We start from the raw sequence: 23,095 nt of genomic DNA on the forward strand, positions 1-23,095 counted from the left end.
CTTAAGCACCTTTGCTGAATCTGGGCCTTATTGCAGAGCCTGAATTCTCAGATAATGGGAGCAATGTCCTTCTCAATTTATTATTCGCAGATAACAGATCTGAGAACATAATCACAAACAAAAATGGTGAAACAGAGCATGCATCCTTCTGGTTATGGGAGTCCTTATCTATGTGCAAAGATTCTATTAGATTTCAAGGGATGAAGGAAATAAAAATGACCAGATGACCACAGAAACTCACTTTTCCAGTGTTGAGTCTGCCATGTGACTATGAAGCTCAAAGAGGGGCTGGTCTTGTGACAGTGCATGTGGTTTGGAGGATTTTGGGGCAGAGCTAGAGTACAATTACACAGATGTCTCACTGCAGCTGCTGCTTGTTTGCACAAGGTAAAGTTCTCTTTGAATTTGCGGTTTAGGAAAACTGGAGTGCCTTTGCGCCTGACTTTAAAGAGTTGGATGAAAACGTGGAGTATGAAGAGAGGGAGTCAGAGTTTGACATTGAGGATGAAGATAAGAGTGAGCCAGAGCAGACAGGTAACATGTAATGCGAGTATGTATGTAAAAGAGGTCTGGCTATCAGTGCCATTGTTTATTAAATAATTCCTATGTCTGGATACATAGTAAAATAGAAATTAAAGATATGTGATTAAAAGCAGTGGTAGCAAAATGATAGATGATAAAACAAGCTAGGATTATTGGTCATAGGCAAAGCAACACGCTTCACTTATGCTTTTGTTTCCAGGGTTTATATCTGACATCCAACACTTCATGTAAAAAATGACTTCAGCACCTATCATAGGCCATACAAAGTGAAATACCTCTGCACAAACAAGATAAAAGCAGTAAGCATACATGCAGTCAACCTCTTGGAGGGAGTCACTATTATTAGTGGGAGAGGAAATGTTGAATTTCAAGCAGTAACAATGGCAGGTTTCAGAGTAGCAGCCGCGTTAGTCTGTATTCGCAAAAAGAAAAGGAGGACTTGTGGCACCTTCACCACCTGGTGGTGCCAAAAAAACCCACCAGAGGGAAAGATATTTAAACCAACAAAGGGTAGGAGCTTCCAAATGACTTATAAAATTCTGCCATTGCCAAACACTTTTTGTGTATGTTTTGTAGCGCATGCAATGTTTAAGATTACTTGATGTCGGGGCCTTTTCAAGCATAATCATGGATTCATAGAATTGTAGGACTGGAAGGGACCTCGAGAGATGTTCTAGTCCAATCTCCTGCACTCAAGGCAGGACTAAGTATTATCTAGACCATCCCTGATGGGTGTTTATCTAACCGACCCTTAAAAGTCTTCAATGATGGAGATTCCACAACCTCCGTAGGCAATTTATTCCAGTGCTTAACCACCCTGACAGGAATTTTTTTCTAATTTCCAACCTAAACCGCCCTTGCTGCAGTTTAAGCCCATTGCTTCTTGTCCTATCCTCGGAGGTTAAGAAGAACAATTTTTCTCTCTCCTTCTTGTAACAGCCATTAATGTACTTGAAAATTGTTATCATGTTCCCCCTCAGTCGTCTTGTCTCCAAACTAAAGAAACCCAGTTTTTTCAATCTTCCCTCATAGGTCATGTTTTCTAGCCCTTTAACTGTGTTTGCTGCTCTTCTCTCGACATTCTCCAATTTGTCCACATCTTTCCTGAAATGTGGCGCCCAGAACTGGATAATGTGGATAATGTTGGAATTGAGAATGGAATCAATTTTGTTATGATTTTAAAAAGTTGTTTAAATGGCAGCAAAAGACATTTAATGGTAGTTAAGTTATTCTTATAGATAAATAAAAAAAGACCTATTTAATCACCTGCAATCTGTACAATAATTTAAGTCCATTTTAAAACATGATATAGAAAATAGTAAAAACTTGAATTTTTTACTTATAAACCTGTATTTTTAGCACTCATTGTAAGATGTGGTTTATGACTAAATAGAATCAAACGTATTTTTGACATGCTACCCTGTAATTTAAGATCGACCTACACTAGGAAAATGCTCTGCCATTTGCAATGGGCTCCCCCCATTTTCTCCCTCAGAAAAAAATGGTTTGGCTGCTGGTGTAGATAAGGGCTAACCCTTTGCAACCATTACAAAAAGCATGTTAGACACCTGAACCTGTCTGCTTACGTGATTTTTACAGATTCCAGCTGCAGTCAGATTAACAAGGTAGAGGTTGTATTTTAAAACATTGTTGCTGCTGGATTACCCAGACACTTAGGGAAGAGGTGAAAAATCTGATTCTGGTGTATTCAAGGGAAATGCCCTAGGTCTTTCTGCCTAACTTCAGGATTCCAGATCTTGCATGGTAGACATTCAGGCATCAGCTAAAGCTTCCTAAGGAGAGGTCTTTGTTTTCCCTGTCAGGCTATATTGCTCCATTTCTTTGTTTTTCAGGTGCTGATGCTGCAGAGGATGAGGAAGTGGATGTAACCAGTGTAGATCCTATTGCTGCCTTCTGTAGCAGGTAATTTTTTTTTAAAAAAAAACCTGGAAATTCCAAATGTGTGCCCAAGATTCTCTTTGTAATATATAAATTGCACTCATTCTATATGTAACACATGGCTGCGTTGGGGTTTTGCATGTGTTCCCAATAGTGCTGAGAGGAGTTACATGTCTAGAGAATAATTTACTGAGACCAGACTATATCTCAGAGGGTACAAAATGATTGTATTCTGCAGTCTTACATGCTTCACTAACAAGGTGTAAAACCCTAGCACTTCACACTAAAGCTCAATCTTTAGTTGGCCTTGAGAAGCAATAAGATTATAGTCCTATCCCATTGCTCTCCCCTGTTGTTTTCCTCCATATCCCTGACAAACTTCTAAAGATACTTCTATTTCTACCTTTTTAATTTGCCTAATCTTCAAATCTTACATCATAGCCAACGTAATTTCAATCCAGGGAGACCTATGGAAATCCATTAGCACAACTTTGTGTATCGTGAGGAACACTGTGCCTCCTAGGGGTTAAATGCCTTGCCTCCACAATACTTCCCCTTCCCTTCTCAATCTTCTTTGTTGTTGGCAATACATATTTTATTCTCTGGAATATTCTGGTAACTGTGTAGTGTCAGTGTATGGCTGGTTTCTGCATGAAGCAGCCACACAGTCTTACTTTAGGGACCTAGAGAAAAGCATATTAAATGTGCATGTTTTAAAATGAAAATATTTTCTCCTTTACAGTGATGAAGAACTGGAGGACTCCAAAGCGTTGCTGTATTTACCTATTGCTCCTGAAGTGGAAGACCCAGAAGAAAACCCTTATGGACCCCCACCTGATGCTGTCCAGACCTCCCTAACTGATGAGGGAATAGGCTCTGAGAAGAAGAGGCAGTCATCATCTGATGGACCTCAGCCACCAAAGAAGAAACCCAAAATGACCAACATTGAACTGCAAGGAGTACCTAATGATGGTGAGTGAAAGCTGCCATCATTTTAGTGCCCATTCTGCACTGAAGATGGGTGTTTCATCTTTGCAGCATTCCCAGCTCCCACCAGTTTCAAGACCAGGTGTTACAAAATCAATCTCTGATCGTGCTAATAGTCAAAAACCTTTATGTTGCTTTTGATAGTAGTTGTCTTTGGCCATCACCCTGAACCAAGTTCTGTTATAACTCATATTCTTTTACGAATGAGTGAAGTCATTCTAAAACAATGATTTTTAGTGTTCTTTGTACTTCATTCATTCACTCATCTGCTCATTTAGCCATAGTGGGATAAATTGGAAGAGCTTTGCCATTAAATAAGTCACTTCTATCTCTGCTAGCCCCCGTATTGAAATAGAATTAGAGCCTAGGCCTACACCAACAGAAATGCAGCATTATATGACATTAGGTAAAGGTGGCAAAGTCCAGGTATATTAGAATTCATAAGGAGGACCAGGAATAGCAAAATACATTTCTTCTGTGTTTGTGCCACGGTATTTTGCCTCAGAGGGTCAACTTCTGCTAAAACTGAATTTGTCTCCTTGATAAAAAGCTGACCTGCATCCTGTGGGAAAGCGTTCTCTCCCGCTGCATTGATCTAGCTGTTGGAGACGGTGACACTTAGGCCAATGGTGGCTGCAGGAATCGTTGTCCTAATCCTAGTCTCTGTTTGCGCTCACTCCTCTGATTTCATGCAGCCAAAGTGATTGGGGTGTTTCTTATTTCTTGAAATGACTACACTGATCCATCTCTTTTACAGATTTAAAAAAATGTTTTTTCCTTCTTATAAATCCCATCTTGTGACATCAGAAATGTAAGGGGAGTGGCGGGTCATGTGACTTCAGTTTGCCACTCCAATGGCTATAAAGCATATGCAGGTATTTCAGGTGTTTCTGTCTCTTTGCAGAAGTCCATCCGCTGCTGGGTGTGAAGGGAGATGGTAAATCCAAGAAGAAGCAAGCAGGCAGGCCTAAAGGATCAAAAGGTAAAGAGAAAGATTCTCCATTTAAACCGAAACTCTACAAAGGGGACAGAGGTGCTTTACCTCTGGAAGGAGCAGCGAAGGGTAAAGTGCAGGCGGAGATGGGACAGCCTTTGACAGGTAAGGACCCAGCGTGAGCGTCGTTGGCTTGCTTGGTGGCCTTGCTTTGTACAGACCCTGACTTGATATAGTCTTACCACTTTATCTTCCCAAATGGCATTTGCTCACTAAGTGTTTAGCTGCTGTCAAGGATAGGCAAAATTTTCCTTTCTTAAAGTGTAAATGACTATATATTGATCACAAAACCAAAACAATGTACAAAATCAAAACACACACCCCATTGCATATACTGCAACTAAAGAACATACAGGATTTTCTAATATAATATAATAATTCAATGTTATGTCAACAGCAAAAATGGTGGTAGTGGTTTGATTCTTTAATGTAGTATGTGACAGCTCTTACATTCATAATAGGCTTCAGTTTGCCAGTCAGGGCAGTTGATTCTTGAAATATGTGTTAGGAAAGAATGTAAGTGGTGGAGGTTTTTGAGGTGTAAGGTATTGCTCCATGCCATCATCAGTAGTGGTTGGTATGCCAAAGAACCTAAAATTTGCATAAGCAAAATTGAGAGAAAGGGGAAAAACTGCTAGCAGTGGCTGCTTTCCCTTGGTTGCAGACGCTTAGCAGTGCAAAGAGTATTGCTGCATTTTAGAAGCTTCTTGCTGACTTGATTTTTCTGTTCCTTGTTTTGGTATATAGTACATTTTAGGGATTATCTCTGGTTCTTAATTAAATAGGTAGCTTTCATGTAACACTGTTCACCATACAATCCTTCCCATTCAGTACACACGCGCGCACACACACATTCTGCAAGGAACTAACCATTTACCATGAAGTAATTTATTAATATTCAGTGGATTTCCACAAAAAAGTATTTTTTTTTGTTGAGGATAAAAGTATTTTCCAGTAACTTTGCTTATGAAATCCTTTATTTTCTCAACCTCTGGGCCTCTTCTGAATGAGCAGCGACCAAAACTCATGTTTTCCTTACTGTATCAGAGTACTGTCTGTGTTTTAAATGGTTTCTGCCAAAATATATACCTGTAACTTTCCATTAGGTAAAAGCTTAATTTCCTATAAAGAAATGTTATGATCCTCCTTTTAGCAGATGTACAACACTCTGATCTGGCAGGGGAAGAGGAGCTCTACTTCAGCCTTTATTTCTTAAAGGATATTTTAAAAAGGACACTGTCAAGAGAAAATTAATTTTTCTCTTATATGTGTGTTGTAATTTCATTGAATTCAGCGGGAGTTGTATTGCTGTAAGTGAGAGCAGGATTTGCTGACTGTATCTACATTTTTTGGGTCACTTTCTGGTTCCTGTGCACTAACATTAGGTTGTGTTTGGCTTACCTACGTATGGGGGTTTAGCTACTTGACAATGCCCTTTTCAGCTGAAATTGACTGAAAGCAAAGGTCTGCGTCTGACACATGCTGTGGTAATAGATTGGGAAGCTGCTCTTCTACCTGCGTGTTTGGAAAGGCTCATTTAGGTACAGAAAAGCAAAATATGAATTGGAGTTTGCTGAGTTGAGTCCCATTTTCTAGGTGTGTTTAAGTTAAGAGTGATGCACAGAGACCCAAAGACATGATTGATTCATACACAAAATTTTGCACATCCTTGAGCTCAGCAGCTGCTGCTATGGATTTTAGGCTGTCCAGATTTGATTTTTTCCCCCTCCTTCTCCACACTGCTGGTCCTATGTTACCCACCTTGCTCATTGTCCTTCCTGCTCTGCTCCTGTTATGTTGCTTGTATTGGTATCAATAAGTGCTTGTTCTTTGCATATGAGGGGATATGATATCAGAAGTTTGTCTACCTACCAGGGCAAAATCTGTCCATTGAGTGTGCAGCTTGACTGGTTTTTATTGTTGCTATTTAATCTCTTGATGTACTGCACACTCCAAAATGCTTGAAATTAAACTGAAGCTGTTAGCCCAAAACAAACTTGACACTATGCAAAAATTACTCCTGATGATGATGTTGTTGAATGGCTTCAAATGTCATCCTCATTTTGGCACTTTAACGTCTCTAAAATTATCCTTGATTGCCCAACTAACTAAGCACCATACGTTTTCTTTTAAAGCAAAAATATAGTGTTAGAGTATCTGGGTTCTGAGGATTCTAAATTACCCAGGCAGGCTTCCATTGCACATCGTGACTGCACCATGTCGTGCTGGAGGAACCGAACCAGTTTTAAAACCAAACAAATATAAGAATGAGTGTTTGCAGAATACCATACATTTTTTCTTTTATCACACTGCTAATTAACATAACTGTATTCAGGCGGCTATAAATGGAAAAGCATTATACACTGTTCACCGTTCACCACTATTTGCAAACAAAAGAAAAAAAACACAAGTTGTTCAGTGCTTTTAATAAATGTACAAGGTGTCTAACCTTTGAGCTTCTGTGCCAATGTAGTCTACCTGTTCCTAGCCTAGTGCCATTATCATCATTAGCAGGTCTTTTCCAGATACTGTGTTTGTGCAGTCATGCAGGTGTAGCTTTATGAATATGTTTGACTTGCCTGAGACATTTTTTGAAGGCGGATCACAGCCTACATTTCCTTTGCAGCTTGCCATCAGTATTACTTCCATCTCCTCTATAATTCCCTTTAAAAGAAATTTCCCCGCGTGTATTTTGAATGCAGCAAAAGTTAAAATAGGCTCCTTCTTCTTTGTTCTTGCACATCATTATAAACTCATGGATATCAAAGCTAGATGGAACCATTACGGTATAGTCTGACAACCTGTAGCACCCCGGCTATAGAATTTCACCCATTATAGTTGTTGATGTTGGGATCTGAGCACCTGTATGGCTTGTGTGAAATGGTGGCTACAGGGCCAGTGGAGGCCACATGCTTTTTCAGAGAGCCTGAAAAATGGGGGCTCCTCTCTCCTAAGGAGTAGTGGATTTAAATAAATAAATCTTTAGCCATTCCCCCACTAACTTTAGCAATCTTAGTGGATGTTAATGGGCAGTGGAGCCTTTTATTTATTTATTTATTTATTTATTTGCTTTGTGCAATCAGTACGGATTTTATTTTTTCATTAGTGTTAATTCAGATGTTCTTGGGCATTAAGCAGTTAATTAGTATTATTTTTACACAGTACATATCTTATAATGAGATCCATGAGTGCAGTGTTTCTCAACAACTGGTCCGTGGACTGGTGCCGGTCCCTTAGATCTCCCTGACACAGTTTAGGAAGGCAGCAAGCTGGTCCCTGATACCAAAAAGGTTGAGAGACACTGCATTAGTGCATGCCTCTGTGGAGTCATATGGACTTACTGGGCCTGCTCATAGATCCATGTTCGTGTATCTCAGGGTAGGACTGAGGTCAATATGAGGAGAACAAACTGGTGAATCAAGTTGATGGAGTAGCTGGAGATGCCCTCCACAGAGGAGCATGCACTCTTTCAACTCCTGGAGCCCTGTTATCTCAAACAGAAATGTTCAGGCCTACCTTCTTTCTCTCCTTTCCCTTGTCCACCCTGTATTCATGCATGTTCCGTTAGACAACCAATCTTTTCTTGAGGGCATTAGTGTACGCCACTTGTGGATAGTCACCTTCAAACTCAGCCGGCTTCCCCTCTGCTTCAGGAGTCTTGCCTGCTTATAGTCTGACTCACCATGTAGAAGCAGACACTTGGCTAGCGAAGACTGATTTTTACCATACCTCCTGCTTAAAGCCACTAATTTCTTGCAGTGCTGCTTTGTGAATTAGTCAGTCAGTTGTTAAAACAGCAATGCAACATGCATACTTCCTCTGGAAGCTGTTTGCTGCACTGCTGTGATGCATTCCATCTCTGCAAGTCAGCCGCCTGGGATGCTGAGCCCAGTACAGATGAAACTCTGCCATTGTACTGCCCAGTCTGAGAGTAAATGCATTTTCTTCAAGTGAAAATGAGGTCTCAGTATAAACAAGCTCAATTGCCTTGGCCCTTTGATAATTTTAAGACTGAAACTGTTTTAAAAAAAAAAACAAAAACAAAAAAAAACCTGTTTAAATCCAAAACCAAGTGGAACTTGTGTTTGAGTTCAGTTGTGTTTTGATCGGAGTTTGGGGATTAATTAAAGTCCGAAACTTAAACCTGGTAAGTTTGCTTAAGTTCCTGCAAAATGAGATCAGAGTTCCTCTAGTCCATATCTGGTATTTCTGTACATGTTTAGGATTCTGTGCACAGACAACTTGAGTGGTGGTATAATCACCAAACCAGTGTCTGTCATGCTTCTGAAAAGCGTCGCGCTACATTGAAAATATCTGTTTTAGCCTGCTCTTCTGGCAATGTTAGCATATTTGATGGCCTCCAGTTGTTTGGGTTCCCTGATGATGAAATATTTTTCACCTGTCTTTGATCTCTTTAGCAGGTGGTGCAATCTCAGAACTGTTATGAAGACATTCTGCTTTCTCTTCCTCTGTTCTTTCCTATGTTGGCACCATAATGTGGAATATGGACAAGGTGCTCAGTCAGATAATGGACTGACTTTAACTTAATACAGCAACCTGATTGCTCGTGGATGCAGGGAGTGACTTTTATAAGAAGTGAATTATGGAAGAGAAAATGGCCTGCATTCCTTCTCCTCAACCCTCTTTCCCACAAACAGTGTAAGATATTGACTCTCAGGACAGGAGATTTGCAAAGAAACTGTGTGGATTGTCTCCTTATAGCATTTGCTAAAGTGAAGCACCCTGCTTTCCTCAAGCTAAGAAATCATTTTCCGTTTGTTTCTTTCAAAGATTTTAGTTCTGAAACTGAAGCATGCCAAGATTTTTATTCCCGGGACCATGTACCCTCTGACTATGTATTCCTAAGAACTTCCATTTAATTAACTCTCATTTCAGTGAATTGTTGTGTGTTTTATTCTTTCTTCTGTGCCATCTCTACAGTACTTTACAGTGAGTTAAAAGAAAATCTGTTAATATCTTCATACACACACCCCTTTTGTACCACCACTGCGGGTTGTGTGCAAGGTCTGATGCCTCGTCATCAGGCAAAAATTTCGGATTAGGAGCTGAGATAGTCTCTGACGTCTACAAAGAATGGTCGGTTTGTGCAGGTGAAAGATGCCAGCTTCATGACACTGTTTTGTTGGTAGAATTGGGGAGGGAGAAGATAGAAGTAAGTCTAAATAAAAGACCCAAGAATTTGACTTTGTTGCCTTTAGGCTAAGGTATAAAAGGTTGCATTTTGCTACTTTATCTCTTTGCCTGCAGTGTTGGTTCTTTTTATATTGTCATGTCAGGTACCATAGTGTAGGCAGCTGGTTCCCTCTTTTGCTGACCCATTCTTGCAAGTGGAGAAGGAAGAGAACCCCATCTTTATCTCAAAAGAAACGGTAGTATAAATATTCAGGCTTTTTTTCAGTTAAATATTGAAGACCTTGAATAAGAGCCAAGAAAAGCCAATCATGAAACAGTAACACGGGTTTAAGAGCCAAGGATCCTTATTTATTGTTTTAAATGGTCCGATTTATTTCCCCTGGTGAAATAAGGGGAAGAGAAAGATGGAGGTTTGTGTGTTCTTTCAAAATCTCAACCTTTCTTCTTCTTCCCGTGTATGCTTTAATTCCCTTGTCCCCCCCATGACCTGTATAATGCTGCCACTTTCCTTCTGTGCAAGGAGAACTAGATGGCAAGGTCTCTAAAGTCAGTCAGCATTGTTCCTTAACAACTGCCCCTGCTGATGATTAAGTGACATTGATTAATATGTACACAGAATAGCTAAGTTATAGAACATGTACACTGGGCATTGTTGAGGTCAGGCTCAAGCCACCATTTGGAGTGTGCCACAGGAATGGTCAGGAGAGAACTTCTTGCAAACTTGTGGAGATAAGAAATTAGGCAGCAGATGTCTTGCAAATTATACTCCTGGTCCTTCAGTGTGCTGAGTACCCTCAACTCTCATTGAACTCCTTGGAGTTGAAGGCTCCTAGTACTTTTCAGGAGGTACTCCGGACTATGTAAGAGAGGACCCTACATAAATAACATCACTATCTTAGCTTGAGTAGCAAAAATGGACCATTGGACTAGCTTCCACACACAGTCTTGCAAAAGTGGGCTTTGGGGCTAGTTTCTGCATGCAGTCTGGGAGATCAGTTGTTAGTTTAATTTGTACAGTTTTTGTGTAATATTTTTCATAAATGCTTACTTATTTAATACTTTTTAAACCTGTGATTCCATTATGGGATGTCATATTTCATGGTGATAACACCTAGAATGACAAAAATTGGCAGGTGTAGTAGAATGATGCTACCTTCTGAATCACAACCCATAAGTTGTGTGGCTGCTCATTCTTTCCATTTCAGATGTAGACGACAAACCACAAGTGACAGATACACACAGAAGTCATGGAAAAACTGAAGTTTAACAGTACCATCTCCCCCAGTAACCTCCTTGTATTCTCAGGATTATGTGGGCTACACACATCTGAATTTAAGGTGATCCTTATTCAGTCCCTGAGCTGAAGAAAGTCTGTTCTGCTTGAGACTTAGCAGATGGGACATCATAGAGATTCTCTTTCTCCATCCCTGCCTACTTTCCGGGTGACAGTAGCATGTTATTGGACGTTTTGTGCAACAAATTAAAATAGAGCTTTCAGTCTTAGTGCTCCTCATTGCTCAGGGTGTGTTACACTTGCTCTTCAGCTACTTTCATTTATTTCCTTGGCTTAGTAAATTCAGCCTGTTTTCACTGCTTCTTTTAATTTCAAAACATCCTTCATACAAAAGTATCCACTCATACCAGAAGCCCAAGAAGTGAGTCAGGCAGTTACCTATGTTAGGTCTAATTTAAGCAAAGCAGCCAGTAGCAGCATTGGAAATAAAAAAGTTCATAAGAAAGCTGTTGGTTTTGTTCCTAACTTGCAGTCCAGTGTCTTGCTTCATTTAATGAAACTATTTTTGATTCCACCCTCACATATTCTGATAAGCTTTCTTTGCCCTTTGAACTCTCTGGACAGCTCATTTCGTAGCTTAAACTCTTATGGTGTGTCTGAATCCATCACAAACCCTAATGCTGCCCAGGTGATGGCTCTGAAGATTGTCTTAACGCATATGAATTTTCATGGACTCCAGCCTTCAGTTGTGTTGAATGCTTCTCCAATTGTACAGTGTATGTCCTTGGTTTATTTTCTTCTGTCTTTTTAATTCATTATTTTGATATCTCTGTAGTTTTTGTACAAAATGTGTCAGATAATGGCCAGTTGGTAGTCATCGCTGCAACATAGCAGTGATGTTAGCTTCTGTGTTTGTAAATAAAGAGGTATGTTTTATTTCTTAAACTTGTGGGTAAGTCTCTGTGTTCCTTTCATTCTATTATTATTATTTGTGTATTGTGGTAATTGTGACACTCCCTGGAGGTCCTAGCCATGGATCATGACCTCATTGTGCTAGGTGCCATAGAAACTTAGAAAACAACCATCTCTGCTTCAAAGAATTTACAATCTAGGGATTATTTATTTATTTTGCAGCAAGAATTTGCTTGAAAAAATTTCTTTATTTAACAAAAACAAATTCTTAGTCTAATAAAAATATTTCCATATTCTATTAAACAAACAAAAAAACAGTGCGAACAGATGGTCTTAAGTATGAGTTTGCATTTGTGTGCAACACAAAAGTTCCTGGACAGAGAACCTGAAAGTGAAACTGACCATAAGGAAAAGAGAAATTGACTTAATTGAATTTATGTTCCAGTACTCTCATGCTATGCTGAGCTTAGTATCGATATTGAGAGAATGTAGAGATGGAGAAAGTGAACAGCATAAATAGAGAACAGTAAACTGGATTTTAAAAATTCTTTCAGATTTAATAATCTAAGGTAGTGGTGGTAAGAGAGGTGTAGTTATTTGTTAGCACTGTTCATTTTTAAGGAAAAAGTCAGTGTTCCTGCAATCTGACCATAGGTAATCCTGATCTTTAGTAATATCAGTTTGCTGGTCAGGGACTACTTTTGTTTACTGGACTATTGTCACAATACTGTATCGCTCCATCAGAAATAAATACTATGTTTACTTCTCATGACACATGATACTTGGCACTTCATTGCACCTGTCTTCGAAGACTTTCACAGCTCTTTGTGAACCATTGCTTTGGAACCATTCTCTTCTCTCCCTGCACCAACACCTGTGTATTGTAAGTGGTGGCTTCCATTTTGCTAATGTATCAATTGGAACGTGAAGGTTGTGACTCTCCGACGGTCACTCAGTGAGTCAGTAACTGAGTCCAGAATACAACCTGGGAGTCAAATTCGCAGCTAATATAAGTGGCATTTGAAGTCAGTGCAGCTGCAGCCACCTCTGCAGAACCTGGGGCTCCTGACTCCCAGCCTTACGCATGAACGCTGATACTGTCAGCTCAAATGGGGCTGCCTGGCTTTACTAACTTCAGTATTCTAATGTGCTGTGGCCATTTTGGAGCTTTCTTCATCAAATCATCCATTTAAGATGCTTACCTGGATGAGTGCGACGTTCTTTGTGCCATCATCCTGCCTTGTGGAAGGCTGGAATGGTAGGCAGGAGTGGTGTCCCTAGCCTTTGTTTGCCAGAAGCTGGGAACGAGCAACAGTGGATCACTTGATGATTACCTGTTCTATTCATTCCGTCTGGGACACCTGGCACTGGCCACTGTCGGAAGACAGGATACTAGGCTAGATGGACCTTTGGTCTGACCCAGTAGGGCCATTCTTATGTTCCTATGCTGGTTTATGACATCATCATTGTTTCACAGTAGCATGTGTTATGGAAACTTTAGAGACTTAATTGAGCCATGGAAGGAAGTGGAGAACCAGGTCACCTCTCTGCATATACAAAATGTCTGCTGTCCTATTAGAAAGGAAAATAGCCAAGCATATAAGTGGTTATATTAAAATATTTACCAGTTTGCCTTTAAACTCTTGATGTTCTGATGACAATGAAGTCAAAAGCTTATCTTCGTGATCCTGGAGATTTGGGGAATGCTTTAAATTTCAAGGTACAAATATGTAAGACAGTACTTCTCACATGGTAAGTACTATTTTCCTATTGTTTTGTTGGCATTGTATTGGGGTTTCAAGATTTTATTATGGATTGTGTTTTATAGTTTGGGGTTGGAGAAATTCAACTGGAATAACTTCTCTTTGCTGCAGAAGTTGTTTTAAAATCATTTTTCGGTTCTCCCTTTTGCTCCCTGAGAGTTTAAATTAAAATATTTTGTATCAAAGGGGGTTTCCTGTTGTTCCTGGAGTTGAGTAGTTTAAAATGAGCTATGAAACATCTGTTATAGAAATAGGAACCCATGTGACGAACAAGGACTAACCTATTAATAGGTTGCATTTTCTTTAGCAGCGTTTCACTTCAAGTCCTTGTTCTTGGAGGATTTAATGTATGTGGGGAGTTAGTTCATGAAGATTCTGCTGCTGGAATTTCGGTAATAAGTAGGATGAACACTTATGAAGAATGACTTGCACTTGTTGGACTACTAACTGCCATTGACTTAGAAGTGGCTTATGAAATTGACTATGCAGAGATGAAGACCTTGGAAAACAGTTGTATCTGTGGGACATTAGCTTTTGGTTTCTATCTGCCTTTGTTGGCAGCTTCCCTTGAGACAGTTACCATCCCAGCGCAGCTGAAGTCAGCAGTGGCTAAGGTTTTGGTCAGTACCACATCCTGCAGTGTCACCTGTGGCCTGGGCTTCAAGGTGGAGGAGATATGTCAGATTGATCCGCATGGCAAAAAGAGTCATTGTATCTTCCGCAGGTCAGACTGCCTGACCAACTGGATCTGTGGGTTACTCCATTTCACTGTCCCCGTTGGCAAACCATTTGAGCTCAGCTGCCTGACTTCTGAGATGATTGGTGTTGGCAGTCAGGCCTTTATCTACACTTGGAGGCTTGCCAGAGGCATAATCACCACAGATGATCTGCTTTTCAAACCTTTCAAGACCCCAGGCTATGTCATTAAACTTTCCCCTGCCAAAGAATCTGATGCAGGGACTTACAGGTGTGATGTGCAGCTGATGAAGACATTCAAGCTCGTCAAGAGGATCTACTTTGGGCTTCGAGTGATCCCTAATGATTTAGTGGATCTGAACTTTCAGAAATCCTTGACTCTGGAACAGAAATTAGCAGCAAATGAAAAGGAAGCAAACCAACAGAATGCCACCAGTGTTGTAGTACAATGGCATCAGCAGCCTTGGCAAAGAAGGGCCTTGTTGGTGTTCCTGATAGGAATTGGAAGTGGGGTGGCAGGAGGTGTGTTGGTGGGCACAGTTCTCTACTTTTTGCTGGAGGCTCGCAGGAAAAACAGACCCACAGAGGAGTGAACTGCTTTTTAATGTGGTCTCTCCTGACAGAAGGATAGCTTATTGCAATACTTATGCTGTCTTAGTGGCAGTATTTCAAACTGATGTAGGTGTGTGTTTCTGATAAACTGAGATTTAACTATTAAAGCAATAAAATAATCTCTCATAATGTGCTTGCTTTTAGTTTCATAAGTCTGTGGTACGTCACCACAGGACTTCGGAACCAGGAACTCCTGAGTCTTAATGATAGCCCTGCTGCAGACTTGGGCAAGTTACTTAGAACCTACATTTTCAAAAAGGTCCATTAATTTTGGGTGTCCAACGGAGCCACCTAAGACTTGAACTTTAGGAGGGTATAGATGATTGTTGATAGAGTAGACTGCTCATTGCTCACCAGTTGCCATCCTGCTACCCTCTGACTAGTTCAGAACAGTATTTCCCTAGCTAGTATTGATTCCACTACTGGCTTTTGCAGCTAGTTTTCTGGGCTCCCTCTCCATACCTTAATTGTACTGCAGTAGTGCATATAGGTCCTGCCTGAGATTGGAGCTCCCTTGTGCTAGGTGCTGTGCAAACATGTAGTGAGACAATCATAGTACTGGAAGGGACCTGAAGAGGTCTTATAGTCCAGTCCCCTACACTCAAGGCAGGACTAAGTATTATCTAGACCATCCCTGATAGATGTTTATCTAACTGACCCTTAAAAATCTTCAATGATGGAGATTCCACAACCTCCCTAGGCAATTTATTCCGGTGCTTAACTACCCTGACAGGAATTTTTTTCTAATTTCCAACCTAAACCACCCTTGCTCCAATTTAAGCCCATTGCTTCTTGTCCTATCTTCAGAGGTTAACAAGAACAAGAGACACTCCTCTTTGTAATGACCTTTTATGTAGTTGAAAACTGTTATCATGTCCCCCCTCAGTCTTCTCTTCTCCAGACTAAAAAAAATCCTATTTTTTCAATCTTCCCTTATAGGTCATGTCTTCTAGACCCTCAGTTCAATCATTTTTGTGCATTGTCTACCTTATCGCATTGCCCCAGTGATGAACTTCGTTGCTGGGTCTCCACTGCCTTTTCTGTGGGTGCGTATGCGCTCTCTTCCCCACTGGACCTTGGACAGTTCTAAACCCCAATCATGCAACAGTTTGGAGCCACTCAAGCTTCCTTTGCAGGCCAGAATGGGGAGGCTGCAAGCATTAGCTGGCACAACCATAATTTTCATCTAAGTTGGCACATGTACCGGGACCCAACCACTTCAGAGTATGGATAAGTCCTCCTTCAGCCATTCAGAAACCAGTTTATTCTTAAGGATTTTTTTTTTTTAAAGGATTCAGTGCTCTTATGAATCTGCTGATGTCACTTTCCCTGTGTTGAGAGAATAAATCACGTAGCAATCAACAGTAGGGAACAGTGCCCCACTGGCAGTGAGATCCACAGAGGTCTTTTCTCACTCTAGTCTCTGTCTCTGGTTTACTGGGTCTTTCACTCTGTGAAAGAAATTAGGAAAGCAGAAAAATCTACAGTACATCTAATTCAGGGAAAAATTATGACAAGCTTTAGTACTGACATTTGAAATGTATTATGCAAATCCCCATGGTTACTTCTTTACAAAAATGTGATATTTTATGGCAGAAGGGGATGAATACAAAAGTAAACAAGTTCTCTGCAGAGCATCTTCGAAAAAGCCAGTATGAAATATATTATGTTTAAATACACAGGGCTGGGTCTTCAGCTAGTGGAAACTGGCACAGCTCCTTTGACTTCTGTACCTTAATTGCTAGTCATTGAGAGTGCGCATACTGCAACCTCTTTGAAAAGTCAATTTGATTATATGGTTATAATAAATGACTGTCCGTTACTACTTTGTTTCAGTTTCCAGAGCAAATTCCTACTTACTCCACAGATGTATTTGCAACAATGTTTCTTCAGTTTAAAGGACTTCTCAGAAAAATAGGGCTAGAACCCAAGCTCTGGAAAATAAAAACTGTATTACCATGCTTGGGGAACAATAGGTGCGAGGTTTCTTTGATGTACTTGCAGCATTTCCTCTCTTGTGCTGGCCCTGAAAACTGGCCTTGTGGGACTACGGTAGGTCAAGGATTTATCCATAGTCCTCCAGGGTAGTGAGGAAAGTAAGATCTGTGAGTTGCTACCACTTGGCTATATAAATGAATGTAAATGCAGAGGAAGAGGAATTCAGGGTCACCACTGGGGGTAGATATGAGGTGCAAATGAAGGCAAGGAAGATTTAGGCTGAGTACCAGGAAAACTTTCTTTTCTGTGATGTCCATATTGTGATATAATCTCCTGTGAGAAGTCTCCAAATCCCTGTCACTTATAGATAACGTACTGTAGGGAGAAAAGTCCTGCACTGGCAGAAGGGAGAGGGAGACTAGACGCCTCTTCTGTATCTGTTTTCTAATAGTCCACGGATGTGCATGCGTGCCAGTGTTACTGAGAATTCAGTGTACTCTGTTGGCTTCCTGCAGGGGGTCAGTGGTACGTGGAGCTGGTCACAAACCTGTGTTTCACATTTTGCTGAGCCCTGTCGGATGTCCACTCTGGAAAGAGACATTGGAGCTCTACACTGTGGTGACTGACAACAAAGGGCTATACATTGTCCTGCCATCTAGAGATTTGGTCCCATGGGATAGAAGCTCCTGGATAGTGATCCAGTTGTCCAAGACTCTCCTGCTTCTCCTCTTCATCAGCTTCTTCTGACTCAGCTCAATAATACTAAGATCTCTTCTGCGCTCAGTCCCTGTTCTGTCATCTTCCTTCAGCTGCTCCATCCGGCTTTGCACCATAAGCTCCTTTCTTTGTTTCTGCTGCTTGGACAAGAGCAAGTGTTGCCTCCTCTCAGCCTTGTTCCAGTACTTCCCAGTCTTCAGCTCGCTCAAGGCATCGTCATCTGTTGTCATTCCACTGCGTTCCTCCATGATCCTCAGTGCCCTGTCCTTTAGCAGCTGACTCTTCTGCTGTTTATTCAACAGTTGTCTGCTCCTTTTGCATGTCAGGCTCCACCTGTTCCCCTCATCTAGTTTGCCCTGGATGCCTTTGCTGCATTGATGTGAGAGCATTGGTGGACTAGGCTGGTTGCTTAAGCCCTCTACAGAGGCGTCTTCCTGCACTAGGTTCATATAGCTCACGTAACGGCGTGCATGATACGGAATCACAAGTGCTTTTGGTCCAGTAGCAATGTTCTCGGGTGTAAGAGAAACTGGTTCTGGCTCCTTCTGCCCTTCTGTTGATTTATCCACATTTGCTTGTTTTCTGACTCCATTCACTGCATTCTGAGGACGAAGTCCAGCTTTGTGGTTTGTCCCTTTTTCTTCGCTCATGGCGCTGTCTCCAACCAGTGGAGGGCAGTCTGCATGAGACTGGCCCAAAGGATACTTAGCAAGCCATTGGTCTTGCAGTGAGGATTGCTCAGACCCCTCCTCCTGAGCTTCTGAAGCATGTGGTGTTCTTTGGTCTTGATTAAGAGTCTTAAACAACTGATATTGGTGGCATTTTCTTTCCAAGATTTCTTGAAATCTCCTGTACTCTTCTGGGCTTACACCATAGAAACTGGAATCACTTAACTCCTCGTAGGTTAAGAACTCCTCAGTAGCTAGCTCACTACTTGCACGTGTCCCGCCCGCACGGTGATCTGCCCTCTCCCTCTTCTGGACATAGGGGAGTTCAGCATCCATATCGGGTCCTGAATTCTCATCCAGCTGGGTGCTTCCATCGGTACAGCCAACCCCACTGTCCCAGTCATGGGGGAGCAGAAATGTCTGCTCTCCTCCCTTTTCATCCTCCTCATCTTCCTCTTCTGTCTAAAAATGAACACACACACACAGTTTTTAGTTTTTCCTAATGCAGTTTTCCTACCCAGCTATGCAGGAGTCCCTAAGCCAGCTATCAAGAAATGGAAACACAGCACTCAGTAAGCTACTGCAGATGGATTACAATGCATTGCAGACTTCATGGGAGTGGAACATTTCCCATCTAATGCATTACATCAAAGGCAGATTATAATAACTGGCTGAATAGGGAAATGCAGGATTAATGGAGTCTTGTAGCAAATTATATTTTAATTTGCCTCCTCACTCGCTTCCATGTTATCTTCCTTGCTTCTCACTGAGCAGAATATTGTTAAACTCTAGGGAGATGCTCTGAGGCATTTTTATTGAGACTTGCTTTGGAAATACATTGCAATGCAAACGCATTCAAATCCCAGCCCTCTACACAGCTCTACCAGTACCTTTCAGTCCTAACCTACAACACCTTTCTATTGCAGGCATGGACGGACCTCTACTGAGCAGAGGTTGACCAAACCATAAACCACAGCACACTGGACAAATATGGGATCAAATTTCATTCCTGCCTCAACCCAGGGCTTAGCACCGTCCTTCAGAAGTTCAAGAGTTGCCCGTCACCCTCTTCGGTCCCCATGTTTGCTGTATAAATACGTTTGGGCCTGTGCTTACCAAGCTCAAGCAGATGCTGTAGTTATCTTTAGGGGTGGTATGACAGCTGCTGAAGCTCAGCTCCTTTTGACGAACGAGGGCCAGTTCCTGAAAGAGAGAGAAACAAAATGTTACATGTACAGAGAATGTTATGTCTAATTTAGCAGCCCTGACTCAGGGTAAGGCTGAGGTGGCTGAATAAGATTTTCAGAGCCTGACTGCTCCAGTTCCCTTCCTCCCCAGCCCAGGAGAGGAGTCTGATTTGATTCCATTATTAATTAGTATTTATATTAGCATAGTGCCTAGGAGCCTCTCTATGTACAAAGGCAAATATGAAGAGGGAGAAATGCTACCTTGTAGTCCAACTCTTCTTCGTTTTCCACGTCACGAGGTGCAGTTGGCAGGTAACCAAGTTCATTGTCATCATTCTGATCTTGGGGCAGCAAGTAATTGTAGCAGGACCTGCGGGGAGTGTTAAATAAAAGACAGACAGTGATCCCCTAGGAGGATGGGTGTGGCCTATGAATCTGAAAGCTTTCCTTTTAAATGTCATACACTCAGGCAGCGGTAGTGGTTTGCTCTTATGGTGTGATTGGCCAAAACTGAACGGGCAGGGCAAGAGCTAGATTGGGCTATACTCAAGTTACAGGATGTCGCCCATTAGAAATCCACTCAGGTTGACAGGAACCAAAAATGAGTGAGCAGTCTGTGTGGGAAGCTTGCATTGTTGATAGCTGTGTGACGCACAAATCTCTCCGGAAGTAGCACTTCAGTAAGAATGGGCTTTGTGTAAATCAACACAGCATTTACTAAGCCTAAAAGGATTCAGATGGGGGAAATATTGGTCTTTCAGCTATCGGTTAACTTGTGAATAACCAGTGCTGGGCCGTCCATATTCATAGTGCTCACTGCAGGATCTTTAATCACAGGATAGTGCAGTTGTGGACCCAGTGAACCTTGTGGCAAGGCTACTACAGTGGGAAGGCCAAGGAAAGCATGAAGAGCTTTTCCAAAGCATTCACCAACTTGCTGAGGCATGGGGAGTCTAAGAGTAAGATTCATATGTCTATTGCAAAGCTGTTCAGGGCAGGTCCAGAGGTGAGAGATGGATAATTATCCCATCTTTGCTTCGTGGAAGACCCCCAAGCAAAGCCATGCACATACCTGCCAAGGAAGAGATTAAAACCCGATGGGGTGAAATCCTCCCTGTGTGGGCACTGCTCATCCCACCAGCTGGAATCCGTCTGGGTTGCAGCATCGGATGTTTGGGGCGGTTTGTGGGAGGACTTCTCTCTCTGCACCTCCAGCGTGATTTGGTCGTCTGTGCTCTGAAGTATTTCTAGTGCCTCCTGCAGGGCAAAACTGGAGATGTCCTTCCCGTTGACCTGGTGGAGGTTTACGAAATGAAATGTTAAACGTCTACTTTAGCAAGTAATATTCTGTAAGTGAAACACGTTTCAAATTTGTCAGTAACTAAGCCCATCCTCCCTGCCACGGGCTGTTCCCCATCTCAAAGCAGTACTGACTGCTATTTCTGCTATGGCGTCACTATTCAGAATTTATCTGTTTCTAGGGGGCATAGAAATCTATCCCATTTTAAGAAGAAGATCACTGATGGTAAGGCTTTTAACAGCTGCCCTATTCTACTGCAGAAGTAGCGAATGAAGTGATACCTATGTATCTGTAAAATGCTTTTGGGATCACTGAATATATTATAACAATAAGAATAAGGGGTTGTCTACACCTAGTAGTGCACTGATTTAGTTAAACTGGTGAAAACTCCTCTTTGGACGCTATTCTTTTCAAAACAGACTTCTTTTGGTCTAGCTTCAATCTGTTCCTAATTTTTTTAAACAAAACTGCAATAGGCCTGTTTTAAATGGAGGTAAACATGTCCACACTGCAGCAGCTTTTGCAATGATTTAACATGACATCTCCAGTTAAACCAGCACAACTCTGCATATGCACAAGTCCTTAGATTCCTGTTTCTCACTGCCCCCAGAATTCTTATCATCCAACGCACAGGTCTGCTCTTGCCACGGTTTTTGATGAGCAGCATTTTAGTGGCCTTAGTGTTAAACTCCGTAGGAGCTGCTTGTTTGTCTGCTTGCACTGGTATTCACAAGTGCAATCCAAAACACTGCCGTGATGGTTGCCTTTGCAACTGATGCAACGCATATCCCAGGACATACAAAGGTCTCTCACCCACCCTTTTTCTTATATGCAATACACAAGAAGGCAGATCTTTAATGGAGAGGAGCAAGAGGGGCTTTGTAACTCAGATTCCCTCTCTGAAATCTCCTGCCACAAGGGGAGGAGGTTGCTGCCAGCAATCCCATTGCATGAGCTTTGCTTTTCATAATGCACTGTGCATCAACTGAAGGAACAGGGTGAGTCCAACTCTGGTCACGTTTGGGGCAGGCTGCCTCTCAGTGCCCAAAGAGTGGGGGCAAACTCATGCTCAAGTTGTACGCTAACAGTTAAACCAGCAAAGAATTTGCTATCCCATCTGGACAGGTCTCCCTGCCCTTTGCAACCTACATACAGAGCTTATGTGCTATGGTGATGGTGACTTTAGATTTTGAGGGGACAGACCAAACCATTGTCTTATTCCCAGGTGGAGGAGGTCTCATGGTGGGAAAGGGAGAATAATGGCACTTTTGCCTCTCAATAGCAACTGAATGTCTCAATTGCTTTACAAAGGCGTTCCCATTTTAGAGATGGAATAACTGAGGTCTAGGTATGTGAAAGCCAACATTTTCCAAAAGTGTCCACTAATTGTGGGTGCCCAGATTTGGGCATGATGGTTCTGATTTTTCAGATGGGATGAGTCTATGATTCACCTTGAGCAGCCAGTGTGTTAATTGTGATTTGCCCTGTCTCACTAGAGATCTAAAACATGCTAGTTAAAATATGTTGGCTAACATAGTCCAGCAGACTTGCTGGGAGGAAGATCCCAGAGTCTGTACTGAGGTGGAGGCATAGTCTGACCTCCCTGAACAGATCCAAAATGGATGAAGTCCTGAAGGATGCTGGCACTGTCTAATCTTTATCCATCTCTGCATTTGTTAATCCTCTTTCCTGTTATGCTGTGTATCATGCCCATTCATACAAGTAGGCCATCCCAGCTCTACATGGCTGCTCTGCAGGAGAAAAAACATTTTCTGCCCCTAACTTATAGTGCACTAAAAAAAAAAACCTCTTTCCCATTGTTATCTAAATCCCCCTTCCCCCTGCTGATGCCATCTGCCCGTCTCGTTCTCTCTCTCTCTTTCTCATGCACGGGCAGAGCTGGGTGAGCTGCTGCTGTCTAAACTCAACTCTTGCTACGTGGATTCTTGGCAGGAGGCCCTTGCAGCACAAATGTCAGGTCCCTGCCAATGGTCCTGATAATTAGGAAACAATTATCTTTGCCCATTCTAAAATCAGCCAGATTGCATGCAGGAAGGAAGTCAAATTTGCTAATGGCATTACCGTGTGCATAACAGAGTAATGGGGCAGAGGCAGCTGTTTAAATCCCTGTTTGCTATTGAAGTTTATCTACATTGAATAACCAGATTGCCTTAACTTCTGGAATTTTGATGGTGATGAAGAGGAAAATAAACCCCATATGCTGCTTATAGAGCAGAGATGTGGCTGGTTAAGGTCGCTGAGCTTTTTGAGGTCACTGCTGATCCTTCTCTGTTTGTCACTCCAGTACTCCACCCATTTGAACTAAGGTCATCAAAGAGAAGAAAATACTGTGACAAATCTGTGGCCATCTAGGGTTTTATGGATCCCTCTGTCCCTGCACATCACAGCTGCTCAGAACTTCCAGGAGGCAGTGGAGATAGAATTGGCTCTTTCTTTTCCAAAAAAACCCTTAGGCTTTTACCACTTGAGC

At 41.8% G+C, this 23,095-nt stretch overlaps 2 protein-coding genes across 8 annotated transcripts in view; both read left to right on the forward strand.

The window, feature by feature from the left end:
- Positions 1-23,095, forward strand: part of RBBP5 (RB binding protein 5, histone lysine methyltransferase complex subunit) — a 77,675-nt gene that overhangs the window by 6,765 nt on the left and 47,815 nt on the right. For 2 of the 7 annotated variants that reach the window (XM_048826988.2, XM_048826991.2), the window contains exons 10-14: positions 417-534; positions 2,397-2,466; positions 3,185-3,414; positions 4,334-4,528; positions 8,842-11,756. In XM_048826988.2, the coding sequence (XP_048682945.1) occupies positions 417-534; positions 2,397-2,466; positions 3,185-3,414; positions 4,334-4,528; positions 8,842-8,870 (642 nt within the window). In that variant the 3' untranslated portion in view covers positions 8,871-11,756. Of the gene's footprint in view, positions 1-416; positions 535-2,396; positions 2,467-3,184; positions 3,415-4,333; positions 4,529-8,841; positions 11,757-23,095 lie in introns of those variants that run through there. The other 5 variants (XM_048826989.2, XM_048826992.2, XM_048826993.2 and 2 more) reach the window with 5 other exon arrangements.
- On the forward strand, positions 13,671-14,881 carry TMEM81 (transmembrane protein 81). Its single transcript, XM_048826994.2, has one exon. It carries the CDS (start codon positions 13,978-13,980, stop codon positions 14,773-14,775), a length of 798 nt encoding a protein of 265 aa, XP_048682951.1. The 5' UTR covers positions 13,671-13,977; the 3' UTR covers positions 14,776-14,881.

This window comes from Caretta caretta, chromosome 21 (assembly GCF_965140235.1).
Source record: "Caretta caretta isolate rCarCar2 chromosome 21, rCarCar1.hap1, whole genome shotgun sequence".
NCBI classification, from domain to species: domain Eukaryota; kingdom Metazoa; phylum Chordata; order Testudines; family Cheloniidae; genus Caretta; species Caretta caretta.